This window comes from Periophthalmus magnuspinnatus, chromosome 1 (assembly GCF_009829125.3).
Source record: "Periophthalmus magnuspinnatus isolate fPerMag1 chromosome 1, fPerMag1.2.pri, whole genome shotgun sequence".
Taxonomy (NCBI): domain Eukaryota; kingdom Metazoa; phylum Chordata; class Actinopteri; order Gobiiformes; family Gobiidae; genus Periophthalmus; species Periophthalmus magnuspinnatus.
In genome coordinates, this window is record NC_047126.1 from 9,802,010 (window position 1) to 9,814,907 (window position 12,898).

Sequence of the window (12,898 nt, forward strand, 5' to 3'; positions counted from 1 at the left end):
ATTTATATATATATATATATTTATATGGGTGTGTGTGTCTGATTGCTATGGCAACGGTGTTCCATCACTCTCTCTCCTCTGGCCTCACGAGGCCGTGATGATGTCACATTCTAGAATCAGAGGTTTTGTTGTAGGGGTAAGTTCCCGCGCTCATTTGGCTCATAACTTCTCAGACACCGATGGAAACACACGCAGAAAACGATCGCTCCACGACTTTCACCATGAAGCCTTGGTACTTGTACACGTATGAGGACAACATGCACCTCTACGATGAGGACTTCGACCTGGAGGCTCTGCTCTGTCCCACACCATCAGGGGACGATCAAGAGCCAGAGGAGACCCACCTGGAGTCTCCCACCACCCAGGACTCCTCACACCCAGAGGAGAGAGGTCCGGCCCAGGTAACCCTGGACGAGGTATCCCTGGACGAGGTACCCCTGAACGAGGTATCCTTGAACGAGGTGCCCCTGGATGAGGTACCCCTGGGTGAGGTACCCCTGAACAAGGTATCCTTGAACGAGGTGCCCCTGGACGAGGTACCCCTGGATAAGGTACCCCTGGGTGAGGTACTCTTGGATGAGGTACCCTTGAACGAGGTGTCCCTGGACAAGGTGCCCCTGGACAAGGTGCCCCTGGACGAGAGCGCTCTGGTCAGGGCGCTCCGCCAAGAGTTGGAGCGAACGAGGGCCGAGCTCGCAAATCAGGTCCAAATGAGCCAAGCACTGGACCTGAGGCTCAAGAATCAGGAGAGGATCGACCAGGAGAAAGACCTGGAGATCCAAAATCTTACTGATGCCCTCCAAAAGAAGGAGGAAGAACTGCAGCAAGAGACTGAGGACCATCGGCAGAGAAGAATCAAGCATCTCAAGTCAGTGATGGAGATGATGGGGGTGAACAAGGAGCTTTACAAGCTCAAAAAGGCCACAGCAAACACAGACTTGGAGTTTCAAAAAGTCAGTACTTTACTCCAAGAGAAGGAGAAGGAGATGGTTTCCCACGTCAGCGCCCACAAACAGCTGAGAAACCTGTACATCTACGCAGGACAGGAAAACAAGAGGCTTAAACAGGAGCTTTACAACACCAGAAACCTGACAGCAAAAATGGAGCTGGAGGTGTATAACATCAAGCACAAGCTCCATAAGAAAGAAAAAGAGCTGGATAATGTCACCAGTGTAAATAATATCAGTCAGCAGTTTCACAGTACACTGAGAGACAAAACACAGCTCACGCAGGAACTGGCCTTTGCCAAAAGAAACAATGAAGCGATGACCAGTCGAGTTAAAGAACAGGACACTGCCATCGCTGCCCTAAAACGACAGGACTGGCCCGATCCAGAGGCCTCCAGTCGGAAAGGGACAGGCCACAGCACGAGCGGCACGAAGGACGACAAAACAACGGCAACAAGGGACATAAACACAAGCATCAAAGAAGATGCTACATTCAAAAAAATACGAACTGTCCAGAAAGGTGCCATCTTCAAAGCTGCAATCGCTGCAGTCGTCCAAGAAAGACGTGAGCTTCCTAGAAATAGAGAAGACAAATCTTGAATCTGCTGTTGAACCCTGCATTATAACTCAATAAAAACATTTTTAAAATGTATTATTCGTGTTTTATTGTTTTACTGTCCACACCTGACTTACATGCAGCCGTACAACTGGTCACTATTATGAAGGATATTGGTGAAACCTGAAGTAAAAATACAAAAAATACACAAGTAAAAGTATTAAAGTACCTGTTTAAAAAAGTAAAAGTGTTTAGCTGTTTTAAGATTTTGAGATCTTATAAAGCAGGAGTGCCACACAGAGGGTCACAGACCAGTGGTGAATACAGTCAATAATTCAGATGGTGCATTTAACATAGTTTTGACTTCATACTTTAAATAAGTATGAAGTCAAATGTACAGTAAAAAGTTGAAAGTTTGAAAGAGGGGCTGGGCCATTATATATATGTGTGTGTGGGAGGGGGGGGGGGGGGGCAATACACCAATACTGTATTATATTCATAGCACTAAGTTTACTCCCTCACTGACACAAAACCAATTTCTGCTTTTCATACAGTGTCCACAGTAGCCTTGGGCAGCCTCAAGGCGCAAATGAACAGTCTAACCAGCCAGAATCTAGATTAATTCTCATTAAATTATTTTTGAATATTTTGTGAGCCATTAAACACACACACGTAGGGTTTCCATGCCTTTTACCATTGGCCTGCATTCATTTGAAGACTGATTAACCTTGAAGCACCTGTATCATGCGGAGTTCTTATCTAGTTATAATGTTGTTTCATCATCACAAACAGACCTGGAGTTGTGTTTGGTTTCATTCACACATGTTTAAACCATAAGAGAAAACACTGTGTTCCACCTTGTGATGTCATGTGCTAAAACAGCAAGTGCTCCACTGTGTTTTTAAACTACACACATCTTCACTGAAATCATTTGGATAATTTGAGCCCTGGAATTGCCCATTTCTACTGAATTAAAGGCAAAGGGTAGCCACTACATGACATCACGAGGTGCAACAGAGCATTTTGAGCTTCGGAGATGTGGACAAACTAATAATAAAGGGTTACTAAAACATGTGGGAATGAAACAAAAACTCTGAGAATGTTTTCGATGAGGTAACAACATTTTAACATGGCTATAACCTTGCATGAGAACTGATATCTAAACTTTAAATCATCTTGTAGATCTAATAACGCAGGTTTTCATTCACGGGGGGGCTCTAATTTTCATCCCAATAAGAGTGGCCTCTAAAACTGCAAGGTGACACAATAACATAAACAATAATATTAAAACACATTTATGCCACTGACCCAATAACCCAACAGCAGATTTAAACCACAAAAACTATTCTAAATCTACAATATTGTTAAAAAATCATAAGCTTAGTAGTTAGTTTGTATCTGTAATGAGAGAGAGAAGTTATGGCTTAAGCCTTATTGTCTTAAATCTTATCATACGGCCAAAAATTAACCAAAACTTTCCCAGAAGAGCAAAGAAAATGTACACACAATAAATAATGACCCCAAAATATATTGTTCCAGCTTCATATATTGAATGATAAGTTGATAAAATAATTATTGTGTACGGAATGTAAAAATTAGTTTTTAGTACAGTCATTCTCCACTTTCAAAAGCAGTCTTCATTACAGATAAAACAGGTTTGTTTGCTTTAGTTTTACAGCCCCCAAACTCAATATTTTCCCTGGAAAAACAATTGAGGTCACCACACCCTGGTTCGGTGTAATGGTCTGCTAATGATTGTATGATGATCCAAGGTGAAACTGAAATCCTCTTCAAATCCCACGCAGGTTGGAATCGTTGACATGGCTTGTAAATAGTTCTTAAAAATACTGTAATATTCCCATGGTGAACGGGTATAGGTAGAAAAGACAACTTGGTGTCATCCATGCGACAAAATATTACAGGTAATAAAAAGATAAGATGTACGGTACATAATAGTGTGAACCTACGCAGCCTGGCTACACAAACAGGTGAGTGCCTTCTGAACCTTTTACGTACTTATATTATACTATCTTTTATCTGTCTAATAGAGATGCATTTTAAAATAGAAACACAAACATTTTTTTCAGTCATTCTTGCACGTTTTCTGAAATGCAGCCTATCATAAATGTTTCAGATTTTTCACACGAAGGACCAGTATCAGATATGGGAGCGAGGTATTTTCAATGTTTCAAAGTCTTTTACATTGTGGTTTCTGTTTTATGTCCTTGTATCGTGCGTTATGTAGTGTCACCTGTGTCATTGGTCTGTGGACTTTGATCAGTGCATGCAATCGGAGTTTAAACAGCAGATCGGTGGGTTTAGATACTGCAATAATGTGATATAGCAGCTTTGAAAGAACATTTTTGCTCTCAGATGCCAAGTTTTGGGATGCGTGCCAAAGTGTATACCATAGTTGTCTGTGTGATCCCTCAGTCGTCCAGGTAGGTTCAATAGCAAAAGAAAATTCTGTTCTGTCAACTGTACAAAATGATTCCGGTTGACAGAATACTCTTGAATAGTCTTTTGATGTGTATACTTAAGTGTCAAGGTGAAAAAACCGTATTACTTCGAATGTTAAACTGCCTTTTTTCATAGTTTTTTATGGTTTATTCAGCATTTTAGTCAAATACAATCTCAACTTGGTCATTTCGGGATTGTATTACATTTAGATACATCTTCATTCCTACATTTTTTGTCCATTTGACAAATTTGAATTGTTCTTTTACTATTGATCATACCTGGATTACTGAGGGATTACACAGACATCTAACAATTTGTATCTGTCACAATGAGAGCCATTTACACCCGCAAGCGGCAATGAAGGGCCTTTAACTTCACTAAACCTGACATTCATAATAAGTTGCAATTTGTACACTTAAATTACAGCCACTTGTGCTCTAAAATAATGAATTTAGATTTGTGGAATAATCAAATGAGAATGTAAATTTAAAAAAGTATGTTTGAATGTTTGAATTACTTCATTAAAATCGGTGCGCAATGTGATGAATCGTGATTAATCATATTCTGAAAGTCTGATTAATCTGATACATTTTTTAAAATTGTTTGACAGCACTAATTGCATTCAAAATCAAAACTAAAAGTAATTATGTGATCACGTAATTTAGAGATATATCATGTTCAAACACGATGCTGCTCATTTTATATTTACAGCATTGGCAAATACAGTAAAAATGCTAGTATGTGCACTGCATGTCAATCAACACATGAGTCTGAAAAGGCGTGCACATACATGGACACTTTTAATTAGCCAGACCTGGGGTGTGTTTGTTTTTTTACTGTGTTATCCCTCTCATCAGATAAACTTGGAGTCTGTCTGCATCATGCTCTGGCCGAAAGTCAACCTGAAATATGGGAGTGCGTTTTGTATTGTCACCGCCATCACTGTGTTCTACTGCCTCTGCTCTGTCCACCTCTACCACAGCCCCAATGAGTAAGAGATAACGCACTATCATGACCGCTTCACTTAAGAAACAATTAGAATAGATTCAAAGGCCATCATTATGAATCTGATAAATGAGTAACAGCTGGATATGAAGAATCTGCCTGCCAATGTTGAACGGGATACTTATGAGCGGGTTTTCAAGCATTAGCGGCAAGAGTGGAATGTAGTGCAGCTGAAGTAATAGTAATTGTTAAAATATTAGTAGTATTCACCTTATTCTGGAAGTTACTGTGGGCAACGTTATTCGGGTTTTATTAGTTTGCATGAGTCTGCAGATCTTGGCAACAAATACGGACTACAGAGCCATTTTAAAGCCCCCAGAGAATCGGTCCATTGTTGACTTTTTGGTGCCATAGACTGTCCAGTGGTCCCTCGTTTATCACCCACAATAGGCAAAATCCTCAAGTAGTGTGCTTTATTTTTTACTATTCACCCCTTCTCTCTGTATTGATTCTACATGATCCTGGTGTTTTTATTTCGCTATTTTGTCCATAACTCAAGACATGAACATTAATAACAGACAAATCAGGTGCCTTCTTTCCCCAGAATCGCTCACATTAGCGTTAACAATAAGTTTGATTAACAGTGTTGCTAAGCGGGAAGGGGCATTACCCTGAACAGTCTCGTTCCGGATTTGTTCTTTGGTTGCTATGACTTGTGGTTGGAATTCCAAGTAAGGAAATATGGCTTCAAATTCACCCCTATAACCGCTCTAGTCTCGATGAGCTTCATGTGACTGGAGCCGAACGCTGTGGGTGACATAACACTCTCTTAGTCTACTTTTTATACAGTCTTTTACACAAATTAACCTACTTCATATCAGATTTTAGCGGCAAAACTTTTCCCTAATTCTCCACTGAAATGAATGGAATGTCTATCACAATGAAAGTGCGATTTGGAGCATTTATGGCAAAAGTGAGCGGGGCCAAATAAGGTCAACAGAAGACACAAAAGACAAAAGCAGCAACCACATAACATTCATTAACTATAGTCTATGGCAGATGATATTGAGTTCTCTCACCCTTTATGTCACTGAACACATTTTATGACACTCATGGTCAAAGAATGGTATATTTATATTACACCACAGAGATGATTAACGATTAACTTGATGATAAGCACGCATTTGCCTTCTGCCATAAAAAAACAAGTTATGCTTTAAGACCTGACAGATATCCAAAACTGACATAGACTTTATTATCGCTTGAAAAAGCGCATTACAAATGTAAGCCATTATTATTATTTATTATCCCAATGGAGGGATTTACTCTTCATCTTTTATTTTGTTTTTATTGACATGTTAGCAATGATTAGCAGAAAATGTTTGGGTTAACGTTGAATTCTCTGTCTCCAGTTTTCCTGTGCCTTCTTCATGCGCTCCCATGCAGCTCCACCAAACTCCTCAAAATGTTTCCCAGAATTCTCGTGGCTGTCTCCCTAAAATGGATATTATGTTCATGAAGACCCATAAAACTGCCAGCAGCACTATCATCAACATTCTATTTCGTTTTGGCCAAAAGCATGGACTCAAATTTGCCTTTCCAAATAGCAGAAACGATTTCTACTATCCATCGTCTTTCCATCGCACATATGTGAAGGGATATCAGTCCGGCCTCTGCTTCAACATAATGTCTAACCACATGAGGTTTAACAGCGCTGAAGTTACTCAAGTCCTACCTCAGGACACTGTTTACGTCACTGTCCTACGAGACCCGGCGGAGCTATTTGAGTCATCGTTCCATTACTTTAGTCACCTTATTCCACTGACTTGGTGGATTCAAGGCGAGGATAAAATGACAGAATTCCTTCGTGATCCAAACTACTACTACAAACCAAACGGATTGTATTCTTTCTATCTAAAAAATCTGCTTTTCTTCGACTTTGGCTATGATAATAATCTAGATGAAGACAGTCCCATGGTGGAACAGAGCTTCAAGGAGATTGCTAAACGCTTCGACCTGGTGATGTTAACAGAGCACTTTGAGGAATCTCTTATACTGCTCAAGGATGTCCTCTGCTGGAGCATGGATGAACTATTATTTTTCAAGCTTAATGCTCGCAAGGAATCTTCTGCTCCAAGACTGACTCCCGAACTGAAGCAAAAAGCCCTTAAATGGAACAGCATTGATTGGAAACTCTATAAGTATTTCAATAGCACTTTCTGGCACAAAGTGGAATTGTATGGGAGAGAACAAATGGTCAAAGATGTGGCAGAGCTTAAAAGGAGAAATGCGGAAATGATGGAAATATGCATCGAAGGGGGTCATTCAGTTGAGGCTACAAACATTCACAGTGAGGATTTGCAGCCATGGCAACCGGTGGGAGAAAAGTCTATAGTGGGATACAATCTGAAAAGTAACATTGATAAACAGTATGAGGAGCTGTGCAGGAAGATGCTGACTCCAGAACTGCAGTATATGTCCGATTTAGGGGTCAACTTGTGGCTCACCAGACTGTGGGGGTCTGTGAGAAAAGTGATGGGATTGTGAGACTTTGATGCTAGTTTTTCATTTTTTTCATAGATATATTTATTTTGCAGTGTTATAAAGCTAAGGGAGCGACATTTCTACTATTAACAACTTTAAATTGTTTAGCATGAGTCAATGGCCAACCAAACTTCAGTTCAAAATCAGCATTAGCTTTAAATCACATTTTTATATAGTGTCTTTCCACCTTCAAGGCACTCAAAGTGCTTTACATCAAGGAACCACTCACCTATTCACACACCAGTGTATACAGACACTGGGGAAAATTGGGCTAAGTGTATTACCCAAGGACACAATGGCAGTAATCATCTGTAGAAGCTAGAATCACACCTCTCTACTATGTCGATAGTAGGATTCAAACCGTAAACCTTCAGATCAGTTGACAAACACTTTACCAACTGAGCTATTGTCGCCTTTATGTCTCTTTTGTTGTATAGACCTTGTATATATCTTTGTATGTAACTTTTTGTGTGTAGTTTTGGAACAGGTCTGCGAAGAGGTGATCCTCTTACAGAAAGCATGTTTTTCAATGTATCTTGGAGTAACTAAAAACTGTATTAAATAAATGTGAGTTAGGTCAATTTAATGCCAGCCTATGGAACCTTTCAGGCAAAGAAACAACATCTCTATACAGACACATGTCATGTGCTTTACACAATTGCTGTAAATACTTGTTGCCTAAGTTTCTTATTATTCATTTGCACCTAAATAAAATGCAAAATACAAAATACATAGTGCACTCTACGCTAGAATACACTGAACATGTGGATCTTATAGCCGACTCCAATTTTACCTCCGGATCATCATCGCAACTGTCTGTCCTCGACTTCGCGTCTGGAAATCTATTTTTAGACTGCCAGTACACTGTTACGTCAGTGCCCAGAGACAGGCAGTTACTAGAAATGTCCAGAAGAGGGAGCCAGAAACTAAGGCTTCAGCCAATACGCTCATAGGAAACGCTGGATGCGTCATTTTTCATCTGTACAGACCTTCACGGTGACTTTGGGGGAATGGATATTATGTAAGAAGCCATGGACAGTATCACACAAACGCACATGGAGAAAAGCGGGGCGTAAATCTACATTCAAAGCGCCGTGGCCTTGTCCTTGACTGGAAGTTACACGTGCATTCATGGCCTTCAGGCTTTTACAAACCCAAACCAGCACGCACACACTGTCCTCACTAACCTATGCATGATGTATGAATGAAATATGAAAGTTATGTCACCAAAACAAAGGTCTGGACAGTTTGTTCTGCCCAGTTGATTGTCAAACTAGAAGGATGTCTCTATGGCTCTTTACTATTGTTTTGGAGAATGCAATTTATTCCCTGTTGGCAGCAGGGGAAGCAAACTCAATAGAGAATACTTTTCCAAATTTGATATTCAGTCTTCTTTTATGTTGCACAGACAGTAGCTCAGACTGTAAAGTGTTTGTCCACTGATCTGAAGGTTGGTGGTTCAAATCCCGCTTTTGACATAATCGTCATTGGTTGAGCAGTCACTGACCCACAGGTTGGCGGTGTGATTCCAGCTCCCGCAGATGAATGCTCTGGGTGTGTCCTTGGGCAAGACACTTAACCTACCTTGCCTCCAGTGTCTACGTATACTGGTATGTGAATGGGTAAGTGGTTTCCTGATGTAAAGCCCTCAAAATATTGATTTGAATACCTGTAAATACTACCCTAGAAAGTCCTAGAAATAGAAAAAGTGTATTGTAGTTGTGAATAACCATGCCATAGACCTTTACCACACAAATGTTGTATGTGCAGGCCATATCTAATACTGGTACAATTTCAAAAAACAGTTTCAAATATCTTACTACATCTTTTAAATCATGTCAGCATTTCTTTGTAGTAATCTTCTTGCTTGTAACAGCTTAGCCCATACCTAAATACAGCTAGAATCCATGTATTTCCTCTTTCCTATCACTGGCCAAAACCCCTGACATAACAGATGTATCTTTACCCCAACTTATTACACTGGGAAATTTTCCAAACCAGCTTATAGTCTTTATAAACCCCAGTGGACTGTGGACACGTGCCTTCATGCGTGCTTAGTCTTTTGCATATCACACGTATCCAAAGTTATATTTCATCCCTCCATTGATGACATTAACTTATTGTGTCTATCCCCCCGTCCCTGTGGCATTGTGGGTTATTTGGCATGGACAGAAGCATGCAGTGGTGCTCAGTATGCCCCTCGCTCTTCCTCCCATCTGCCTCCCCTCCCTCCTTCATCTCACGTGGATGCCATGAGAGGAGCGTGAGTTCAGGAAAAAAAGGAAAAAAGAACTGTTATTGGGGCAGATACACTTTTGCGGTCTCCCCTCTCTCTCTGTAATCCATATACGAGATCTGCCTCATTGCCTCGTTCTATTTTTACACCGTGAATGACCCAATCAGTGGTTTTATTTAGGAACAGTCACAGTCTGTAATCAGGGCATGCTAATAATTACACATGACTCAGCCCATGTCATATTTTATTCAAATGTGTTACTAAAATACTGTATTTGTTTGCAATGCCTTCCAATGTATTTAATGCTGTTGACCTTCAGGTTGTCTGCTCTAACAAGACACTTGGGGGAAAAAAGGAGGACTAAGAATTTTAATTTAATTTAATTGTATTGTATTGTATTGTATTGTATTGTATTGTATTGTATTGTATTGTATTGTATTGTATTGTATTGTATTGTATTGTATTGTATTGTATTGTATTGTATTTTATTTTTTATTTTTTTTATTTTACACACACACCCCTCACACACACCATACACACATACACACACACACACACACGTCTTGTCACATACAACTATAACTAGCTGTTACATCTACAAACTACCTTATGTCTTGGTATGACCTGGTATGTCTTATTATCATTGTTTGTCTGTCTTGCATTAAATAAATAAAAAAATACAAATAAAAAAGCTGCTTGTCCTGTTTATAAATTGGACCATAAATAAAACATTGTGCACATATTTTTGGACACTCGTAAGACAGTCTCCACGTGACACTGTACTCCGTGACCCTTTATGAAAACCAGCTACTCTCCTTATCTGCCAGCATGAGTACTGAAAGGAGGGCCGGTGTTATCCAATCCGCCTGCATCCTCTCTTCTTTCCACATTAAAGGATTTGGGCTGTCAAAAATAGCAATGGGGTGCTCCCTTGGGAACTACTCCAGAGCTGCGAGGGCTCATATTATGATGGTGTTGTTGTTTATGTACATTAATAATTGTGGTAAAGAAGGTCATGGTAGTATCCAGGTATGACTCCAAAGGATGTAGCCAAGAGAAAAACGTATGTATTAGAAAAACAAAGAAAGAAAGAAATTGTACAGCACATTTAAAACAACTTAAGTTGATAATATAAGTAAACAAAAAACAAATATACAGATAACGTAGCAGCATCACAGAGAGGGAGAGGAAGAAGCTGGACAAGGTCATCAAGACGTCCAGCTCTGTCCTGGGCTGTCCTCTGGACTCAGTGCAGGAGGTGGGGGACAGGAGGGTCCTGGCTAAGGTCATTTCTACGCTGGGCCATGAGTCTCACCCCCTGCTGGACGCTCTGTCTGCCCTGGAGAGCAGCTTCAGTGACAGACTGATTCACCCTCGCTGTGTGAAGGAGAGTTTTCGCAGGTCTTTCCTTCCTGCTGCTGTCAGACTTTACAATGAACACTGTTAACACTGAACATGTTTCATTCAACCACACCTATGTGCAATACTCAAGTTACTTTACGGAGATGTTATATTAGAGTCTATTTTTAGTTTATTTTAAAGTCTATTTTTTTAAATTATTTTAAGCTATTTATCTATTATCTTGTTTTATTGCATGTACCATTTTCCTTCTGTTCTTTAACTGTGCGGTGCAATACTGGAATTTCCCCACTGTGGGACTAATAAAGGCATATCTTATCTTATAACACGATACATAAGAAAAGAACAATAAAACACCAACATAACAGGTCTAGCTAGTATTAAATGCCAGGGACAAGTCTGTAATTGGTCTGTTCATATATCAGGCCAAAATTTTTACTTTTTAGCGTATCAATTATCAGCCTTAAATATCCAGCATGGATCGATATGTTGTTTTGTTTTGTTTTGTATGCTTTTGTTTTTTGTTTTTTCTGACTTTCTGTAAAGCACCTTGGGCAGCTTGAGTTGTATTTTAAATGTGCTATATAAATAAAATTGAATTGAATTGCTGTTCACAAAAAAAATACACACAAAACTTTATATGAACACTTTAATACGAAGAGATAGCTACACAAAATATGACTACACAGCTCTCTTGGTCTATAGGTTTGTGGTAAAAATGGCTTTTGGGGGGAGTTTGGAGTAAATTTGAATGACATAATGTACGGGATGGTTAATGACATAACCATCCCAAAATATTGGCCCAAAATATCAGCAGAGCATATCAGCCATTTGTTTCTCTGGATTATAAAAAATTGGCTTCGGCATCGGCCATGAAAAAAACATATAGCTCCATTTTAGCAGTGGATTCTCTGTCTATAACATTGTCACTGTATCTGGGTTCCGATGGGTTTTCATGACAATGGTGCAGACATACACTGCACAGTCAAAACCGAGTAGAAAAATAAGCTAATTGGACTCACAAAACCAACAATGAACCGTGTTGTTGAAACAGTGATGTTTGGACAGGGGAGTGTGGAGGGGTTAAGATTAAAAACAAGCATGTGAGGTGAGAAGGTGCCACCTCAGCACAGTGGAACTAGGGTCACGATAAACAGAGAGAGAGAGAGCAGCGACAGCGAAAAAGGAAAGAAAATATGAGATAAAAACTCTAGACGGGTGAGAGGTCATGCAAACTCAAACGGTTCAACATGTTATTCTGAGTACTGTGTGGTATTTCAACAAGTACTTTAAGCTCCAACACTATATTGAATTAGAAGTATTTTCACATTGGGATGACAGTAGTTCAGTTGGTAGTGTTTGTCCTCTGATCTGAAGGTTGGTGGTTCGAATCCCGCTCTCGACATAAAACTCATTGGTTACTATTCTGCGTCCTCTGTGGTATTTGAAAAAGTACTTTAACCTCCAGCAATATTTTGGATCAGAAGCATTTTCATATTGGGCGAGTGTTTGTCCTCTGACCCACAGGTTGAAAGTGCGATTTCAGCTCCCACACATGAATGCTGTTGTTATGTCGTTGGGCAAGACACCTAACCTAATTTACCCCGGTGTCTGCGTACACTGGTGTTGAATGAGTGAGTAAATGGGTGACTTGAATTTGGAAAAGTGCTATATAAAAATGTGACCGTTTACCATTGTTATGATAGTCTGATATACCAAAAAATTCAAAATGTCCATGTTTTTTTTTGTTTTTTTTTGAGTCTACATTAATTTCCGAAATAAGCCATTAGGTATGAGAGCACTGGTCAGACAGCACAGACAGATCAGGGTGTCCAACAGCTGTTTGACTGA

The 12,898-nt window shown here is 39.8% G+C and overlaps 1 protein-coding gene across 1 annotated transcript; it reads left to right on the forward strand.

The window, feature by feature from the left end:
• The first annotated feature begins 3,651 nt into the window (after positions 1 to 3,651).
• Positions 3,652 to 8,671, forward strand: LOC117371126 (galactosylceramide sulfotransferase-like). Its single transcript, XM_055222119.1, has 3 exons — positions 3,652 to 3,677; positions 4,821 to 4,954; positions 6,321 to 8,671. Exons 2-3 carry the CDS (start codon positions 4,845 to 4,847, stop codon positions 7,453 to 7,455), a joined length of 1,245 nt encoding a protein of 414 aa, XP_055078094.1. The 5' UTR covers positions 3,652 to 3,677; positions 4,821 to 4,844; the 3' UTR covers positions 7,456 to 8,671.
• Positions 8,672 to 12,898: the final 4,227 nt, after the last annotated feature.

Excerpts from the sequence above, each read along its gene's own strand:
- LOC117371126 (XM_055222119.1), top strand. The coding sequence starts at position 4,845 with ATGCTCTGGCCGAAAGTCAACCTGAAATATGGGAGTGCGTTTTGTATT. Across the intron at positions 4,955-6,320 it reads CTCTACCACAGCCCCAATGA|TTTTCCTGTGCCTTCTTCAT; the intron begins GTAAGAGATAAC and ends CTCTGTCTCCAG.